The 20,850-nt window shown below is 38.6% G+C and overlaps 4 protein-coding genes across 4 annotated transcripts; 2 read left to right on the top strand and 2 right to left on the bottom strand.

Moving 5' to 3' along the window:
- Window positions 1-149: 149 nt before the first annotated feature.
- LOC108014274 (cilia- and flagella-associated protein 276) lies at window positions 150-1,673 on the top strand. Its single transcript, XM_017080317.4, has 3 exons — window positions 150-348; window positions 405-820; window positions 1,311-1,673. Exons 1-3 carry the CDS (start codon window positions 308-310, stop codon window positions 1,430-1,432), a joined length of 579 nt encoding a protein of 192 aa, XP_016935806.1. The 5' UTR covers window positions 150-307; the 3' UTR covers window positions 1,433-1,673.
- Window positions 1,080-3,688, bottom strand: Trm1 (tRNA methyltransferase 1). Its single transcript, XM_017080316.4, has 4 exons — window positions 3,597-3,688; window positions 3,082-3,536; window positions 1,760-2,839; window positions 1,080-1,701 (listed from the first exon to the last, which is right to left on the bottom strand). Exons 1-4 carry the CDS (start codon window positions 3,621-3,623, stop codon window positions 1,530-1,532), a joined length of 1,734 nt encoding a protein of 577 aa, XP_016935805.3. The 5' UTR covers window positions 3,624-3,688; the 3' UTR covers window positions 1,080-1,529.
- Window positions 3,689-4,118: 430 nt separating this feature from the next.
- On the top strand, window positions 4,119-4,887 carry LOC108014278 (heat shock factor-binding protein 1). Its single transcript, XM_017080322.4, has 2 exons — window positions 4,119-4,328; window positions 4,410-4,887. Exons 1-2 carry the CDS (start codon window positions 4,230-4,232, stop codon window positions 4,569-4,571), a joined length of 261 nt encoding a protein of 86 aa, XP_016935811.1. The 5' UTR covers window positions 4,119-4,229; the 3' UTR covers window positions 4,572-4,887.
- A 417-nt stretch (window positions 4,888-5,304) lies between these two features.
- On the bottom strand, window positions 5,305-7,749 carry Fam92 (CBY1 interacting BAR domain containing protein Fam92). Its single transcript, XM_017080321.4, has 5 exons — window positions 7,545-7,749; window positions 7,122-7,281; window positions 6,478-6,618; window positions 5,949-6,422; window positions 5,305-5,882 (listed from the first exon to the last, which is right to left on the bottom strand). Exons 1-5 carry the CDS (start codon window positions 7,682-7,684, stop codon window positions 5,610-5,612), a joined length of 1,188 nt encoding a protein of 395 aa, XP_016935810.3. The 5' UTR covers window positions 7,685-7,749; the 3' UTR covers window positions 5,305-5,609.
- Window positions 7,750-20,850: the final 13,101 nt, after the last annotated feature.

The raw sequence follows: 20,850 nt of genomic DNA, 5'->3' as shown, positions 1-20,850 counted from the left end.
TTATTGTGATTTCTTTAAAAAATAAGTATAGCAGGTGTCTTAGGGTTCTATACACCAAGTACTTTTTGATATGCATTCCTAGGTTAGCTTTGTCTTTTATAGTATTTGGTTTACCAGAACTTGTGTTTTTCAGTCGGTTTCCATCGGCACCAAAAAACTTGGTAATCGGGGTGTTTATTGACAAAACAGTTGCCGGGAAACCGTACACAAAATCACAAATCCAAGCTGTCTTGAAACTGGTCCAGTCTCCCACTCTCGTCGAACCCTTTACACTTTCGTCCAAAATTTGGTTGGTTCCTTCTGCAAGATGATTCAATACGATACTGTGCAGGTCAAAAATGTGTCCTGGTAAGCTTTGTCTAATGTTGGCTTGGTGTCGGATGTTCATTCTTGTGGGTTGATAGGCAGCCTGAACTGCACACGGAGGGCACCTATGTGTGCTCCTTTCCGGAGCCTCCGCCGCCGGAGCCTCACTTGAATCCAGGCACTTGGCATGGTCATCTGGAGCCGTATCAGCGGCTTTTCTATCACCAGACGATGAACTCGGTGCGCTCGAGCAAGCGATACCGTGCCAACCCGAACGTCCCGAAGGACGGTCTAGATTTCTCGCTGCAGTCACGCTACGACCATACCCGTGAAGCCTTTCCGGACAAGGTTGATTACGTGATGCAACGGGAGACGTGCCGCGCCATAAGCAGCTGGTCGGCTCCCGGGGCCTCCAAGGAAATTGGGGCCCAGCTCAAGTCATTTCGAGTCTTACGCAACACTCGGTTTATTCGGCGCAAACAGGAGGATGTTCTTGGCCATCCTCTTCGCATTGGTAAGTTATCCCATTAAGAGATCTTTGTCCGCACGTTTAGAGCGTTTTAGAGCTATAATACTTAAGAAAAATTGGGAGTTTAAAGGCTACTAATAGTTTATAATGCGGAAGAGCAAACGGCTCTTTGAATAGTGCACCATTCCACTTTTAAGAGGGTCTTAACAAATTGGCCCTTTAAAAAAAAAAGTATTTTAAGTTGAATGGAGGAAATTTTGAGTTCAAAATATAGGGAAATTAGAAAAACTTTTTTAAGTCCAAATAAGTTTAAAAAGTAAATGTACAAAGGAAAGTTTATTTTAAAAAAACATCACCTGCAAGTAAAACAAGTTATCAGTTAGAAGTGATTGAAAGTTTAATTTTAATCACTAAATATAAATGTGCACTGAATTCTGTTAAATTTTGTCTTTATAAAAATGTTAGTTCAAGGCAATAGTTTTATAGTAACTAATATCAACTTGTTATAAATATTTTGAATTTAATATATTTCCAGGCGGTTGTAAGGAAAAAATCCACCCGCACAGCGTCAAGTTAATTTGCAGCGGCGTCCACAACCAGCTGGTCAACAACGGATTCTCGCGCCAGACCTCCGACGGCAACTTCTTCCGCTATTAGTTCCTCGAAGGCATTCGCTTTCCCAGAAAAAATACCGTTTTGTGTTTTGGGTTTTACAAACATTATTGGCAATAAATTTGTGACATAGAAGCAGTTGTCACGCAGTCGCCTCCAGCTTGGCCTGCTTGGCGGGGTGCTTTGCCTCACCATCATCCTCCACCGCTTGTGGGCCATCCTTCTGGTCCTCCTCCGGCTGCTGTTGCGAAGCTTTGTGACGCTGCTTCTTGTTCTGGTTGCGGTAGCTTTTGGGCAGTTTATTTTCGCCAATCCTAGGATGGGGTGGGAGTTAAGTATGCGAAAAAACGGTGGTTTTAGGACTTAGCTTACATAATAGTGGCTCTGGTGCCTGGTCCCCAATGGGGTGTTGGATTCTCCTGGAAACGCGATAGTGCAGATTTGCGGCTTTTGGGATTGGCCTCCGGGTGAAGGTCATCAAACTCGTAGTCTGCGGTGCCTTCCTTCGAAAGTATGGCCTGCAGAGGAGTTCCGGAAATCATTCTCTCGGGATTCACCGGATGCCTCTTGCTCCAGCTACGCAGGATGTCCCACAACACCGCTGGCGGGGCATCGGTTTTCAACGAGTTCTTCGAGGCATGTGAGTAGGAGACTCGATAGCCTGCATGTAGGATGGCAGAGCGGAACTTCAGCATGGGTACAATCTCCAGCTTAAGCACACAGCATAGTTTGTCCGGAGTATAGTAAAGTGGGACATCATGCAGTTCCTCTTGTACCATGGAAAGCACTCCAACGATTCTCCTTTGGGTGCCCAGGGATTGCAACGGTGTTTCCTGCACGGTCTTCAACAGATCCTGGACGAACTCTGGGTTGTGAATCGGAGCTGACCATATGGGTCCACCTAGGTGGTGCCTGTGACCGCAATGCTCGCACTGCGAGTTAACCGCCGGACCTGTCGGTATCCCGAATTTTAGTTGCTGCGGATTACCCGCCGTGGGATTGGGCTTAGTGGTGCCCAAAGGCTGAAGGGTAAAAGTCTCGCAACCGGTGCACTGGTATATCCAAGACTGCTTACTCATCGACAGCTTGCACTGGGCCTGTCCGACATACACTCGAACAAATATCCGGACGTAGAAGTCCGCGGAGATGCTCAGGAGCGGCTCAATGTACTTGCCGTGCCTGTTGGCATGGCTCTCGATGCAGTGAAGCAGGATTCTTAATGCCATCTCATGGCAGCACTTCATCCGCAGGGGCACCGACCCGTATTTAACGTAGCATGCTTCCGGAGCATTTCCGGCCAGCACGGCCATATCGGTGGCTGTCACCAGCAGCAGACCGCCGTCTACTAGGCACTGCATAGCCCCGTCCAGGAAGCGATTGGGGCATCCGTACGGATCGAGGTCCACAGCATCGAAGCGTTTTTCGGGGTGAGTCGAAAGATACATGAGGGTCCTGTAAGATATAGATGGATAAGATATGATGATTGGAAAAGTTGTTCAGAAATTTGTATAATTATTTATACAATTGATTAGTAAATTATCGTTTAGTATTATTCTTTGTCCATATATGTATGTTGACTAATGTTTTCTATCTAATAAACTTTTAAATTTTTCGGTATTGTACGCTACAATTATTACTAATTGATCCGAAGGATTTTAGATGTTCCCCTAAACGTATCAACACTTTGTACTTACATGGCATCCGAGTGACTGGGCTCGATCAGCTCCTCCACTTTGTTGTGTCGGATGTTCGTGTTGATAGAGGCCACCGCCTGGCGGGAAAGGTCGTTGGCCACAATCTGGCGTACTCCGGCGATTTCTTGGGCGTAGCGGATGCTGCGCAAGCCGGTGGCTGCGAGGGCCTCGAGGATCCGAAGTCCATCCTCATAGCGAGTGCCTGCCACATAAACGGATTGATCGTCGGGGACGGGAGAGGGTTTTCCTTCGTCCTCCTCTTTTACCTTCCTCCGCTGCTTTTTGATCGCCTTTTCGATCCTTTCCTTTGCTAATCTCCGAAAGTAAACATTCAAAACCGCGATGCTCAGATCTCGATTGAATTCCTGCACAGGATTGTAAAATACATTGCCGCCGGAAACGATCTCCGCATTGCGTTCACGGATCACGGTCTCGTTGGGGTTCTCCGCAATTATCTACAAGGGATTGGTTAGTTTCAAAGGTTTAATTCTAACTTAAGAGATTTTAGTAACAACCTGCGGTTTTTCCTCCTCGACTTCCATTTGGTAACGATAGAAATCATCCACGTGGGGAAACGATAAATAAGAAACGTAGCTATAGCTAAATAGTCATTACAAGTTATAGCTAGATTACTATACAGATAGCTAGATATTAAGTCAATTACTTTTGAAAATAATTTTAAAATTCACAACGCTGTTAAGCAACCAGTTTACTTTTATAAATAATACAAATTCAAAGCTCTGAAAAACCAACATAATCTTTTTTTTATATCATAACTTTTATATAACTATACTTTTTACAACTAACAGCTGGTATTCATTTAATATTCATACGTATACTAATTACATTTATCATACTTGACTTATAAAGTTTCTGGTTAATTTTAAAAACTCTAAAAGAAAGTATATTAAGCGATAGATACATTAAAAGTTTCAAACGACAGTTGAACAATTATCATACACACTCGAAACTAGCCAGCATGCCATCACCAGAATTATCGAAAGGCCCATCGGAGCGCAGTCCACCCCTAAGCCTGATAAAGAAATTAATTTGCAGAAGTGAAACAGCCGCAGCCGCAAACGGAAGCAAAACAGCTAGAAACGATAGGAATTTTGTACTTTTATACAGCGACACAAAGAAGCCACAGAATGACCGATCTGCGCAACGAGATGGACAGCGATCTGGACCAGAACTACTCCCTGAACAGCAACGCGGACCCCAAGAACATGCAGGAGCTGACCATATACGTGAGTAATGCCCGATCCGGGAACACCCAGTAATAGACACCCCCAAGTGAGCACCCAGTAAAATCCGCCTCCTGTTATCAGGTACAAAATCTGTTGCAGAATGTGCAGGACAAGTTCCAGACGATGTCCGACCAGATAATAACGCGCATCGACGACATGGGCAACCGCATCGACGACCTGGAGAAGAGCATCGCGGATTTGATGAACCAGGCCGGGATCGAGGGTCAGGGCCCGGAGAAATGAGACCCGTAGAGCTGGTTCAGCCACGCCCATTTGGAAACAGCATACCAATCCCATAAGATACATACATCGAACACCTGGCACCCAGTCACCCGTATCAAGATTACAATTCCAGGCTCTCACATTCATTTAATCTCCTCCGCACCCAGTTGCTCCGAAAAACACATTTGCTCATCCGTTTATTGCATAGTTTTAAGTTTCGCCCACTCGGAGAAGATCATAATTTAAGTAACGTAATTCTTTGTGAGCAATGGCCAATAATTTTAAATTATTGCCGATTAGTTTCTATTTATAAATTAAAAATTCGAGAATTGTAAAATCCCTGGTATTTGGGGGTTCAGGACTTCGATTTAACAACCGTTACCAGGCGACCAGTTCCCGGCTTTCGTCTCCTCACCTGAAGAGTTAGGGCGGTATTGCGGGATAGGGGAGAGAAAAGTGTTATTTCCGCTTGATTAGTTATGTTATGCATATATTTATTCTTGTTTATCTGGGGCAAATAATGCAAATCGTGAGCCGTGTCCATTAAAACTGTATGCAAATCAACGTTGTCAGCTAGTTCTAGATAAACGTAGACAGTTTTAGAAGGGAAAAGAACCCTGATTCATTAACCAGTCTGGCCTTCCTACTTAGTACTTTATTTTGTCAAAAATTGTGTGACATATTTGTGTCTTTAAAAATGGATGGGTTCAAATTTTAGAAAAGCAATCCAATGCAAAACATAAGTAACAAAAATTTGTAAGGTTTTGATAAGTAATTTTATTGGATTACGATTTGTTCTTGAAGGGACGATTTTTAAGTAGAAGAAGTGGATAGAGGTCTGATTTCTTGGAGTCATTCTCAATTTAAATTTTGAATATAATACTTCTTAAAAAATATACGTTACAGAATAAAATGAAGGATGTAATGCTAAAACAATAATGGAACGATTTTTAAAGTGGGGTTAAGAAACAAATCAAATTATTAAAATTGTATTTTGTCTTGAATACTGATGGGACCCCTAGTTGACTAGGAGCTCTAATTGTGTTTTTAATTTCAGTGCTAGTGCTGAGGCACATGGAACTGTTTCTGCAGCCTTACATGGGTGGAGGCCACCGCCTTGAAAGGATGTTTGACCGTTTGCCTGCTGGGCTTGGGAGGAGCAGAAGTGGCACCGGCGCTGTTCGAGGGCGTGGGGACTTCTTTACCACCAGATCGGATCTTGGCCCCAAAGACATTATCGCGGGGAGTGACCTGGCTGCTCGGCTGGGTGGGCTCCCTTTCATCGTCTGTTGCTGTTCCTGATTCCTCCTCATCGCCACTTTGATCGGTTTCCTGGATGTAAGTTTAAATGAGTTTTTCTTGGGTCAATCCTGAAAAGATTTATCCCAGATCTTTTACCTCGTCTTCGTCATCATCATCCTCCTCATCCTGCTCATCTGTTTCCTCTTCGGGCTCTGTCCTACTGCCGTGATTGATTCCCGCTCCTGCCAGATTTTTGGTGCTCCTCGATAGTTTCTGACGCCTCTTAAGCGGACTAACAAGGTGCTCGTGCTCCAAACTATCCATTGATTGGGAGCGCAGGCCCTTCTTTAAGGCCGCCTTGCGAGGCGTGGGCTCCTCCTTGGTTTTCATCAGTTTCTGGAACTCCAGGAAATCGTCGCGCTCATCGATGCTTCCTATGTCATAGTAACTTGCGCTCAGCACCTCCAAAGCTTTGGTGTGCTGCTTCATGGAGATCAGTATAAAGTCGCTGATTATCTGCTTTATGTCACGCAACTTTCGCTGCTCGAAATTCCCGATGATATCGTCGATTTCCTTGTTGGTGCGCTGTACCTCCATTTTGGCCTTGAAAAGCTCCGAATCGGCGGCACTCTAGGAGTGTATATTTTAGATTATTATAAAAAGTATTAAGCTTTATTCCACCCACATTGTTCGCTGAAAACTTTGACTTTAAGTCCAACATCTGGCGCTGACGTAGAACCTCCTTGTCCCGAGCTATAACAGCCAGACGAAGATTGTCCCTGGTCGACTTGCAAAGCTGCTCGAATTGCGCCAGCTCGTTGACAATCTGAGGGTGGGAAATAAAATGAGCCGAAATATTTGATATGTTATTATTAAAACATTTCTTAGTACTAGCCTACGAATAAGGTTATTTTTTTTTTTTTTTAATTCATTCAAATTTGTATAATTATTTATTACCCATTTTTTGCAATTCAAAATTGTGACGCTTATGCACGATTTTAAGCAAGTATCTAGGATGGCACATTAAAATTATGAATACTTTTCTTTCCAATTCTCTTAAATTTTTTTACCTGATACTCCTAGAGTAAAAAGAGCTAGAGAGTTTAGATTTCTGATTTAGATTCCTTAGGTTTATACGCAGTGCAAGCTTGTTACCCTAAGTGCCATGCCCATTCTAACGCCCACAAACGGCACAAAGTTGTGGCTTTTACAGCTTTAGTGCTAGAAAAAAAGTTTCCCTTTTCCTCTCTTTAGCTGAGTAACAGATATCTGATAGTCGAGCCAGTCGTCTATTGTTAGATCTATAAATGTAATTCTTTAAGACTGCACCTTATGTTCCAACCGGTGTACGTTGATGTCCATATAATCGCCCATAATGGTAACCGCATTAGTAAAGCTCTTAAGTCCATTAGAAAGACTCTCGTTGATTTCCTCATCGTCTGCATAACTCTTTACATTCTTGGCCAACTCATCGAAGGAGTCGCGATATCTATAAGGGATCGTTATTATTAAGAAATTATTATTTTATTATTTTCAATAATTATTATTACTATTTTCACTTCTCGCCACCAAGCCTATAGACGCTAGCTATAGAATAGGTTGCGCTATAGGCTAGGTGGCGCGTTAGTGAAAACAGCCAATTTTTTGCAAGCATATCTCCATCCCTCTCGCACTCCCTGAGTAACGGGTATCTAATAGTCGAGGCCATCGAATTATGCATTTTTACTTGTTAAGTATTGTCACGGTACTAACTTGGCCATCTTTCTTGTTACCAAAGCGAAGGCTGAGCACATCTCCATTAAATGGCGTTCTGTAATATTGATCCGTTCGTTTATTATTTTGATGCGATCGTCTTTGGTGCTCAAAAAGGATAGTTTTCCGCGGCGAAACATTTTTATTGTATTTTGCTTAGTCCTCTTTTTTCTTTCTTTCTTTTGACAATAAAATCGAGTGCAAACCGTTACCAAGACAACGTTTAAAATCCAGCTGGCAACTCTGGTTAACAGACAAACTGTAAAATAAACAGAGCTGGTATGAGCTCATTTACAGTAGGGGGCGCTTCTGCCAGTTGCTTTGAAAAATACATAGATGGCGTTTTAATTGAATGAATTTGAATGTACATACATATATATATATGTATAGTTCAAGGCTATGTCATTACAGCGTTAATACGAACGGACAGATTAACAGAAATGGCTAGATCGACTCGGCTAGTGAAAATGATTAAGAATTTATATACTTAGTAGGATCACTGTGAACTCGATCACGATCAGGGTGAGGATGAGGGTGAGTGGAAGGAGCAGGAGGAGGTTGAGGAGGAGGATTATGCTTAAATTTAAGTATTAGAAATTTAAACCATCCTGCCTCATCCGTAGCAACCTCCACGTATGCCAAGAACTGCGTCTTCAATTTCTTTGTGCCTATCGGTCCTCCTCCTCTCCTCCCTCTGATGTGTTCCGCTCTATACCTACAATGTGATAGAACAAAAATAGTAATTAAAGGACTATTTTTGACCTTTCTTAAATTAAATATGTATTACATATTTTTTTAGCCAATAAAAAAGTTAATACAATACAATTTGCTTGAAAAATAGTGTTAAATCATTAAAATAGTTATATTTTCAAGCAAAAGCAAGTGCAAATATCGACCCACCCTAATCTAAAATCCCCTTTTTCTATCTTTGATATTTTCCGAGATATCCGCGTTCATATTTACGGTTTTTTGAAGTGGTTTGTAGGCGTTGAAGTGGGCGTGGCATCTTCTTTTTGGGTCAATCGATAGGTATTGATAAGGACAATACATTTAGGAGCCACCGTTTTGGGAGGTTTTGGAATTTTAATGGAAAGATAGCCTTTGCATGGTTTTGACTTTAACATGACTTTGTTCTTCGATTTGATGTTATTTGTCATCAATTTTTATAATAATTGGATCTTCATATAAACCCTGTTCCCTAAGAACCTTTTAAAGCTTATAAGGCCTATTCACACAGAGAGGGTTTTCTCTTCGTCGAATTTTTTTCTCCGTAAGAAATACATGTGAAAGAAACGGCAAAAAGTCGCTACAACTTGCTGCATCGAAAAGTGGGACCGCACACGCATATTGATTCAGTATTCCAGTGTTTAACGAGTTTAGATAATTTTGGTACTTGGCGTTTCGGGATTTTTTTGAGAGGGAAATGCATGTGAACTGCAATGGCGCCGGTATAAGGAAGTAGTATTTGGTTGCAGGCCCAAGGAGCCTTGCAACGGCTCGTTACTCAGTAATTGTTATTTGGCGCTGTAAACATTCCACATGTTAGCGTTCAAATTGTATTTATCTTTGCGTTTTTTCTTAGCAACTGAATTTGCACTAGGGATGCAAAAGCATCGATGTTGTCCTAAATTCACTCTGACCTGCAATTGTATGAATCTCTTCGCCTTTTTAGGTTTGGCTCAGCAGACGCTTCATGCTGGCTCAAATCAAAACTGGAAAAGCTATTACATGATAAATTAGATATAGCGTCGATAACAGTATTATTTACAAATGGAGATAAAAGAATGAGTATTACATTGCAAAACCACTTCTCTAATTCCTTAATTGTAATAATATTATATGCCAGACCAAGAGCATTTCTAACAAAATCTCTTAACTCAATACTGGCCAATCCAACGGTTCTGATATCGACATTATTTTGGCATAGTGACTTGTGCAAAATTGAACGCATACACTAGGAAATATGTCACTTTCGCCATATAAGAAGCGGAAGCACATAGTATTGTATGCAACAATATCTGAATCAATAAATTCATTCAAAATGGCTTGAATAATAGCCATACTAACGTCGGTTACTATGCGTTTGCATATTGGCAGCTTTAACTTATAAACTTTACAACACCTATTTAGCTCGCTTAAAAAGCGAACAATGTCATATGTAAAGAGATTCGACAAAATGGCATGCGCCACTGGATATACCATATTATATTCTGGAATATGTGCAACCATTGAGTACAGGAGAATTCTTTTCTCAACATATTTCATTCGTTGCACAACACATCCCGATGCATCTAAATGCAATGTATCCTTCTTGATATTGTTCATCAAAAGACTTATGTGTTCTCTGTTCCACAAATTCGTCGGTAAAAACTGAATGAAGTGCGAAAAATTCTTACATTTCATATCAAAGGCGTCCTTAAAGGGATCTTTATCAAAATCCTCTTTTGCGTTTTCCTCTGATATAAAATTCCGGTAATAGGACAAATGCTTATTGATCATTTGATCATTACCAATAAGCGCCCTGTTTGTGTTGGCCAAATTTATCAATTTATTTCTAAATTCAAAGGCAGTGGTGCCTTTGATTTCCTTTTTCGCCAAACACCGATTTATAGCCCTGCATTGCGTTATTTAATTGCATTAATGGAATGTTTTAATTCAATTCTATTTGAATAAATTTTAATATTTCCATTATATGATCCTTGAAACTTAAAGAAGAAGCAGGATGGATCTTTGCAGTATCCATAAGCTGTGTACGATACCCTTTTAATACGAATAGACTCAAAGTTTAGTGAACAAGCATTGTTAACAGAAAAATAATGTTCTCTTATAACGTGCTCTATGCTCTGTTTCTCTGTGAACATTGCACAGCATTTAAGAACTGTTTCTTGAAATTCCTGAATTTGAATTTCAGCAATTAAAATTTCACATGACTCTGGTAAGCGATCCCGATTGGTATTGAAATTTACCATTTCCACGTCAACATTTAAACTCATTTTCCCAATCCGACAAGTTTTTCGAAGTCACTTTAAGGATGCTTCAATATGACTTTCGTCTATAGGATTGGGAATTGAAGAAGAACTTAAAGAAATATAAGGATCAATTTCTAATCGTAGTTCGTCCTCACAGGACATAGAACTTGGAAGGGGAACATCTTATAGTTCAGCTATTGGTTCCTCTGCCTTCTCTTTCAATAAAGTTTTTTCATTTAAGTTAAACTTTTTCAGAACTCTCTTGTAGCTCAAAACAATTTTTTTCTGCCATTTTCTTGGAGCGTTTTTATGTATAAAACTAGCTCTGTTGGCAGCACAAACATTTTTACGTATAAACGTAAAAATACGTTTATACTCATTTTCGGATAAATGACCTGACGTCCCTATAACTCCTTCTTCTAAAGCGGCTTCTGTGGCCTTATATAAATTTAATGGTTTGTTTCTAACAAAAAATATATAAAAATAATTATATAATAAACGGCACTACATTTTTATAGAATTTAAAATAATATCTAAATCTTTGGATTTTTGGTAATTTAATATATTTTTGTTTTATCTTTTCTAGTGCCGCTCCAAAAATGTATTTTCCAAGCCCAATAAAAACTAGAGAGGAAGCTAGCTTCGGCCAGCCAAACCCTTGTCTGTATACCCTGCATTTAGACTTACTGCATATATGTTGCAACAAACAAAACTAATATAGCTGCTTTCGTTATATATATATATATATATATATATATATATACATATGTATACTTATACACATATGTAAACAGCTATAAATTTTACATTTTTCGTTCCTTCCTAAGGCAGCTTTATAGTTTAGACGCACGATTTTTGTGAAATTTAATTCGAAATTCTGAAATTGAGGAGATTTAAAAAAACCAACGAAGCTACAATTTTTTTCTTGTTAATTTTGCATTGTTTTTTGATTGTCCGTATTTCACCTATATAATGTAGTTAACCAATTTTTTGTAAATTTAATTCAAAACAAGAACAAATTTTAAAAATCATTTTCACAAAGCTTTACTGTGTTGCAAACTTCTGACTGAAATCATTATACCCTTTGCAATAATTTTAAAATGCGGAACATCTTTTACCTATTAATGGAGTAGAAGCCGAAGAATTTGTATACAAAGATTTTGTTTGTCTAAAGATATAATGTCAATTGGGTCAGAAAATATTACGGATAAATAAAAAAAAAATTGTTAATGTAGAAAGGTGGATACTGACAATTTAAAAAATACTTAAAGCATCAAAATTTTAGGAGCCACCGTTTTGGGAGGTTTGCGGGCGTTAGAGTGGGCGTGGCACATTGCTGAAACGAACATGCACTGCGTAAGAAGCTCAGGAATCTGCATGCCAAATCTCAAAAGCCTAACTCATGTAGTTTCCGAGATCTCAGCTTTCATCTGGACCGACAGACGGACGTGGCTAGATCGACTCGGCTAGTGATTCTAATCAAGAATATATATACTTTATGGGGTCGGAAACGCTTCCTTCTTTCTGTTACATACTTTCCGACGAATCTAGTATACCCTTTTACCCTACGAGTAACGGGTATAACTATCTGTGTGCCTCTCCATGTTAACTTCAATGAGCCCGTAAGACATTTAAGCACAACGCTTAAAAGACAGATTGGTCGGTTATTTGTTATTATAGACGAATCGGTGTTCTTTTTTTTTGGGACTGGAAAAACTTTAATTTTACGCCAAGAATCTGGTACTGTGCCATCGTTAAGAATTTAATTAACCATAGATACCAAATTTTTGGATTTCGTCAGGGGGTAAGGAGCGAAACATGCTATAAGAAATGTTGCCTAGACCTTTTCCGGAATTGGGGTTCGTTGTTTTACAAATTTAGTGAGTTCAGATGCAGAAAAATACGTTCTATTTATGGTTTGAATTTCAAAGGAGGGAAAATCCATTTCAATACATTCTGCGGTACCTGGAGCTGAGGAAATCTGATGAAGGAAAGCAATGTAATCAGAATCGCTTAATTGTCTGCTAGTGGGATTAATTAGTTTGTGGGATTTTAAAGATTTAATAGTTTGACACATTTCTTTCATTGATTTTGGGTTTGTCAAATCATTTGCTAATTTATTCATGTTCTCCTTTCTTACCGTGTAAAAATAGTTATTGAGTATTTTGTTATTTTCAAAGACAATTTTTGCGTCTGATAACAATTTGGTTTTGTAATATTTATGTCTGCTAGCACTTCTTAATCTGAAAAGTCTCTCACAGGACTCGTCCCAGTATTTCTTTGGAATATATTTGTTATTCTCATTTATTTTAACTGTATTTCTTTTTAAAATGTTGTTTGTTGTATTTGTGAGATTATCAAGAGAAGTAACTTTTATTTTGGAAAAATCGACCAAAACTTGAGACTGAATCAGCTATTTGTAGTAGCAGCAATATTAGTCAATATGGTTGTTGTTGTGTGGATGATCATTAAAAAACTTGTAACTGCCTTTTCTGTTTTTTCTCAGAATTGTGGAAAAAGAACGACCCGATCGATTCGGTAGATTAAACTCAAATGAACATTATTGTTTATTTTTAATTTTATTTATTGAATCGCATGTCTTGATCAAAACTAAAATTTCAAACTTGGTGTTACCGTACTGTTGGCACTCGGTATTCTAGTATATTTTGGCGCAAATCCGCGAACTTAATCGATAGCCTACCATCGCCAGCGATAACAACAATAACAAAACGCAACAACAAAAAACGCAGCGCGTCGAACGGGTCGTTTGGCGTTCGCTTGGCCAATAACAACAATTGCAAAAGAAAAGCGTAACATATTGCCAGGCTGCGGCGGTAACGGTATTAACCCACAGCGATAGCTTTTAGCCCGCAAACAACACACAAGAGCAGTGTGCAGTGATATCCAATCGGAGATTTTCGATTCCTTGCGGCACTTCTATAACAAATCAAACGCAGCGCAGCAGCGGCAGCATCAGCAGCAGCATGTTCGCTATCGTCCAGTGCAACGTCATATTTTTAATTGTAAAGCCCAGTACTCAGATCGGCTAAGAGTTTCACTAGTCGAAAGATCGTATTCTTTGTAGTTTGACTGAAGATTTCAAGGTTCACCCTCAACGCACGTAGCATGGTCTTACTGTCAAGCAGTTGGGTTTGTTGCCAAAAGGAATGCAAATCAATTGGAGAAATTTAAAAAGGAGTCTGCTGGTACACAAAGAAATTAGAATAAAAACAAGGAAGAACGCTAAAGTCGAGTACCTCGACTATCAGATACCCGTTACTCAGCTAAATGGAGATATGCAAGCAGCAAAGCGAGATTAAAATGCGCCACCTACCGGCGGTAGACAGATTTAAGCGTTATGGGCGTTAGAGTGGGCGTGGCAAATTTATTTTTGGATAAATCGATAGGTATTGACGACACCAATACATTTCAGTTAAAATTTTTTATGTAGCATGCAAATTGTGGGCGTCACAGGTTTTCGCGGTTTGTGGGCGTTTAAGTGGGCGTGGCAAACTTTTTTTTAGGTCAATCGATAGGTATTGATGAGAACAATACATTTCAGTTAAAATTTTTTATCTAGCATCAAAAATGTTGTAGTTACAGTTTTGGGCGGTTTGTGGGCGTTAGAGTGGGCGTGGCAGTCTACTGAAACAAACTTGCGCTGCGTAAGAAGCTCAGGAATCTGTACGCCAAATCTCAATAGCCTAGCTCTCATAGTTTCCGAGATCTCAGCGTTCATCCGGACAGACAGACGGACAGACGGACATGGCTAGATCGACTCGGCTAGTGATCCTGATCAAGAATATATATACTTTATGGGGTCGGAAACGCTTCCTTCTGCCTGTTACATACTTTCCGACGAATCTAGTATACCCTTTTACTCTACGAGTAACGGGTATAATAAATGGAATGTTCAACGAATGTTTTTATACCCGTTACTCGTAGAGTAAAAGGGTATACTAGATTCGTCGGAAAGTATGTAACAGGCAGAAGGAAGCGTTTCCGACCCCATAAAGTATATATATTCTTGATCAGGATCACTAGCCGAGTCGATCTAGCCATGTCCGTCTGTCCGTCTGTCCGTCTGTCCGTCTGTCTGTCCGGATGAACGCTGAGATCTCGGAAACTATGAGAGCTAGGCTATTGAGATTTGGCGTACAGATTCCTGAGCTTCCTACGCAGCGCAAGTTTGTTTCAGTAGACTGCCACGCCCACTCTAACGCCCACAAACCGCCCAAAACTGTAACTCCAACAGTTTTGATGCTAGATAAAAAATTTTAACTGAAATGTATTGTTCTCATCAATACCTATCGATTGACCTAAAAAAAAGTTTGCCACGCCCACTTAAACGCCCACAAACCGCGAAAACCTGTGACGCCCACAATTTGCATGCTACATAAAAAATTTTAACTGAAATGTATTGGTGTCGTCAATACCTATCGATTTATCCAAAAATAAATTTGCCACGCCCACTCTAACGCCCATAACGCTTAAATCTGTCTACCGCCGGTAGGTGGCGCATTTTAATCTCGCTTTGCTGCTTGCATATCTCCATTTAGCTGAGTAACGGGTATCTGATAGTCGAGGTACTCGACTATAGCGTTCTTCCTTGTTATTTATCTAAATTAGTAGCTTAAAGTTTCCTTCTCGTCCCACGGATGCTTCGCATTCTTTTCCGCGCCATTGCAGTCCAGCTCCGAGTCCCAATGGGCATATTGGACCTTGAGGAAGTGGGAGAACGGGGTTGATCCGCTGATGCTGCAGGAAGTCGCACAGCATCCTGGCAGTGTCTGGCTATGGCTTTTCCAACTGTTCCTTAGCGGGCGCTAAGAAGAAGAAGCGGGTCCTCCATCTCCGCTTGAGCTGCCAAGTAGCTGGTGGTGGTGGTATCCGGACCCGACGAAAAGCGTTAGCCACGTATTTGCCTCTCGCTCACTCCTATGGTTAGCTCGCAGTTTTCGTCGATCTGAGTACTAGGCTTAACTGAGAAAAACTAAATTAATTTTAAGTGCCCATCAAGTGGAGGTCATTGGCTATCGGTCTCTCTTTCGCTCTTTCACTAAATAGATACAATTTGCATATTAATATTAATACAAATACAAAAGTTTTATTATCGATAAAAAGTTATCGTTAAATGTCAAAGCAATTCAGTCAAAAAATATCTAAATAAATACTAAATACCATAAACAAAAAAAAAACGAATACATAGTTACATTTTTTTTCGATGTTACGTTTAATATGAAAAAACATGTCAATTTCTCAACTATTCATATCAGTACGATACGGATTTAAATCAACATTTGTAATGTATTACCATAAAAATGCGTTGACTAAATAAATAATGTTTTTTTGACTTTCTAAAAATTTAATTCTTTTCCAAAAAGTGCCAAGTAAATATGAAATTTAAAAAAAATTTTATATGGAATTTTAATGTAAAGATAGCCTTTGCATGGTTTTGACTTTAACATGACTTTGTTCTTCGATTTGATGTTATTTGTCATAAATTTTTATAATAATTGGATCTTCATATAAACCCTGTTCCCTAAGAACCTTTTAAAGCTTATAAGGCCTATTCACACAGAGAGGGTTTTCTCTTCGTCGAATTTTTTTCTCCGTAAGAAATACATGTGAAAGAAACGGCAAAAAGTCGCTACAACTTGCTGCATCGAAAAGTGGGACCGCACACGCATATTGATTCAGTATTCCAGTGTTTAACGAGTTTAGATAATTTTGGTACTTGGCGTTTCGGGATTTTTTTGAGAGGGAAATGCATGTGAACTGCAATGGCGCCGGTATAAGGAAGTAGTATTTGGTTGCAGGCCCAAGGAGCCTTGCAACGGCTCGTTACTCAGTAATTGTTATTTGGCGCTGTAAACATTCCACATGTTAGCGTTCAAATTGTATTTATCTTTGCGTTTTTTCTTAGCAACTGAATTTGCACTAGGGATGCAAAAGCATCGATGTTGTCCTAAATTCACTCTGACCTGCAATTGTATGAATCTCTTCGCCTTTTTAGGTTTGGCTCAGCAGACGCTTCATGCTGGCTCAAATCAAAACTGGAAAAGCTATTACATGATAAATTAGATATAGCGTCGATAACAGTATTATTTACAAATGGAGATAAAAGAATGAGTATTACATTGCAAAACCACTTCTCTAATTCCTTAATTGTAATAATATTATATGCCAGACCAAGAGCATTTCTAACAAAATCTCTTAACTCAATACTGGCCAATCCAACGGTTCTGATATCGACATTATTTTGGCATAGTGACTTGTGCAAAATTGAACGCATACACTAGGAAATATGTCACTTTCGCCATATAAGAAGCGGAAGCACATAGTATTGTATGCAACAATATCTGAATCAATAAATTCATTCAAAATGGCTTGAATAATAGCCATACTAACGTCGGTTACTATGCGTTTGCATATTGGCAGCTTTAACTTATAAACTTTACAACACCTATTTAGCTCGCTTAAAAAGCGAACAATGTCATATGTAAAGTGATTCGACAAAATGGCATGCGCCACTGGATATACCATATTATATTCTGGAATATGTGCAACCATTGAGTACAGGAGAATTCTTTTCTCAACATATTTCATTCGTTGCACAACACATCCCGATGCATCTAAATGCAATGTATCCTTCTTGATATTGTTCATCAAAAGACTTATGTGTTCTCTGTTCCACAAATGCACTTCCAGTTTCGTCGGTAAAAACTGAATGAAGTGCGAAAAATTCTTACATTTCATATCAAAGGCGTCCTTAAAGGGATCTTTATCAAAATCCTCTTTTGCGTTTTCCTCTGATATAAAATTCCGGTAATAGGACAAATGCTTATTGATCATTTGATCATTACCAATAAGCGCCCTGTTTGTGTTGGCCAAATTTATCAATTTATTTCTAAATTCAAAGGCAGTGGTGCCTTTGATTTCCTTTTTCGCCAAACACCGATTTATAGCCCTGCATTGCGTTATTTAATTGCATTAATGGAATGTTTTAATTCAATTCTATTTGAATAAATTTTAATATTTCCATTATATGATCCTTGAAACTTAAAGAAGAAGCAGGATGGATCTTTGCAGTATCCATAAGCTGTGTACGATACCCTTTTAATACGAATAGACTCAAAGTTTAGTGAACAAGCATTGTTAATAGAAAAATAATGTTCTCTTATAACGTGCTCTATGCTCTGTTTCTCTGTGAACATTGCACAGCATTTAAGAACTGTTTCTTGAAATTCCTGAATTTGAATTTCAGCAATTAAAATTTCACATGACTCTGGTAAGCGATCCCGATTGGTATTGAAATTTACCATTTCCACGTCAACATTTAAACTCATTTTCCCAATCCGACAAGTTTTTCGAAGTCACTTTAAGGATGCTTCAATATGACTTTCGTCTATAGGATTGGGAATTGAAGAAGAACTTAAAGAAATATAAGGATCAATTTCTAATCGTAGTTCGTCCTCACAGGACATAGAACTTGGAAGGGGAACATCTTATAGTTCAGCTATTGGTTCCTCTGCCTTCTCTTTCAATAAAGTTTTTTCATTTAAGTTAAACTTTTCCAGAACTCTCTTGTAGCTCAAAAGAATTTTTTTCTGCCATTTTCTTGGAGCGTTTTTATGTATAAAACTAGCTCTGTTGGCAGCACAAACATTTTTACGTATAAACGTAAAAATACGTTTATACTCATTTTCGGATAAATGACCTGACGTCCCTATAACTCCTTCTTCTAAAGCGGCTTCTGTGGCCTTATATAAATTTAATGGTTTGTTTCTAACAAAAAATATATAAAAATAATTATATAATAAACGGCACTACATTTTTATAGAATTTAAAATAATATCTAAATCTTTTGATTTTTGGTAATTTAATATATTTTTGTTTTATCTTTTCTAGTGCCGCTCCAAAAATGTATTTTCTAAGCCCAATAAAAACTAGAGAGGAAGCTAGCTTCGGCCAGCCAAACCCTTGTCTGTATACCCTGCATTTAGACTTACTGCATATATGTTGCAACAAACAAAACTATAGCTGCTTTCGTTATATATATATATATATATATATACATATGTATACTTATACACATATGTAAACAGCTATAAATTTTACATTTTTCGTTCCTTCCTAAGGCAGCTTTATAGTCTAGGCGCACGATTTTTGTGAAATTTAATTCGAAATTCTGAAATTGAGGAGATTTAAAAAACCAACGAAGCTACAATTTTTTTCTTGTTAATTTTGCATTGTTTTTTGATTGTCCGTATTTCACCTATATAATGTAGTTAACCAATTTTTTGTAAATTTAATTCAAAACAAGAACAAATTTTAAAAATCATTTTCACAAAGCTTTACTGTGTTGCAAACTTCTGACTGAAATCATTATACCCTTTGCAATAATTTTAAAATGCGGAACATCTTTTACCTATTAATGGAGTAGAAGCCGAAGAATTTGTATACAAAGATTTTGTTTGTCTAAAGATATAATGTCAATTGGGTCAGAAAATATTACGGATAAATAAAAAAAAAATTGTTAATGTAGAAAGGTGGATACTGACAATTTAAAAAATACTTAAAGCATCACAATTTTAGGAGCCACCGTTTTGGGAGGTTTGCGGGCGTTAGAGTGGGCGTGGCACATTGCTGAAACGAACATGCACTGCGTAAGAAGCTCAGGAATCTGCATGCCAAATCTCAAAAGCCTAACTCATGTAGTTTCCGAGATCTCAGCTTTCATCTGGACCGACAGACGGACGTGGCTAGATCGACTCGGCTAGTGATTCTAATCAAGAATATATATACTTTATGGGGTCGGAAACGCTTCCTTCTTTCTGTTACATACTTTCCGACGAATCTAGTATACCCTTTTACCCTACGAGTAACGGGTATAACTATCTGTGTGCCTCTCCATGTTAACTTCAATGAGCCCGTAAGACATTTAAGCACAACGCTTAAAAGACAGATTGGTCGGTTATTTGTTATTATAGACGAATCGGTGTTCTTATTTTTTGGGACTGGAAAAACTTTAATTTTACGCCAAGAATCTGGTACTGTGCCATCGTTAAGAATTTAATTAACCATAGATACCAAATTTTTGGATTTCGTCAGGGGGTAAGGAGCGAAACATGCTATAAGAAATGTTGCCTAGACCTTTTCCGGAATTGGGGTTCGTTGTTTTACAAATTTAGTGAGTTCAGATGCAGAAAAATACGTTCTATTTATGGTTTGAATTTCAAAGGAGGGAAAATCCATTTCAATACATTCTGCGGTACCTGGAGCTGAGGAAATCTGATGAAGGAAAGCAATGTAATCAGAATCGCTTAATTGTCTGCTAGTGGGATTAATTAGTTTGTGGGATTTTAAAGATTTAATAGTTTGACACATTTCTTTCATTGATTTTGGGTTTGTCAAATCATTTGCTAATTTATTCATGTTCTCCTTTCTTACCGTGTAAAAATAGTTATTGAGTATTTTGTTATTTTCAAAGACAATTTTTGCGTCTGATAACAATTTGGTTTTGTAATATTTATGTCTGCTAGCACTTCTTAATCTGAAAAGTCTCTCACAGGACTCGTCCCAGTATTTCTTTGGAATATATTTGTTATTCTCATTTATTTTAACTGTATTTCTTTTTAAAATGTTGTTTGTTGTATTTGTGAGATTATCAAGAGAAGCAACTTTTATTTTGGAAAAATCGACCAAAACTTGAGACTGAATCAGCTATTTGTAGTAGCAGCAATATTAGTCAATATGGTTGTTGTTGTGTGGATGATCATTAAAAAACTTGTAACTGCCTTTTCTGTTTTTTCTCAGAATTGTGGAAAAAGAACGACCCGATCGATTCGGTAGATTAAACTCAAATGAACATTATTGTTTATTTTTAATTTTATTTATTGAATCGCATGTCTTGATCAAAACTAAAATTTCAAACTTGGTGTTACCGTACTGTTGGCACTCGGTATTCTAGTATATTTTGGCGCAAATCCGCGAACTTAATCGATAGCCTACCATCGCCAGCGATAACAACAATAACAAAACGCAACAACAAAAAACGCAGCGCGTCGAACGGGTCGTTTGGCGTTCGCTTGGCCAATAACAACAATTGCAAAAGAAAAGCGTAACATATTGCCAGGCTGCGGCGGTAACGGTATTAACCCACAGCGATAGCTTTTAGCCCGCAAACAACACACAAGAGCAGTGTGCAGTGATATCCAATCGGAGATTTTCGATTCCTTGCGGCACTTCTATAACAAATCAAACGCAGCGCAGCAGCGGCAGCATCAGCAGCAGCATGTTCGCTATCGTCCAGTGCAACGTCATATTTTTAATTG

The sequence above is a fragment of the Drosophila suzukii genome, chromosome 2L (assembly GCF_043229965.1).
Source record: "Drosophila suzukii chromosome 2L, CBGP_Dsuzu_IsoJpt1.0, whole genome shotgun sequence".
Lineage (NCBI taxonomy): Eukaryota > Metazoa > Arthropoda > Insecta > Diptera > Drosophilidae > Drosophila > Drosophila suzukii.
The sequence above is the reverse complement of the archived record's forward strand: the minus strand, read 5'-3'. Positions and strand labels throughout refer to the sequence as shown.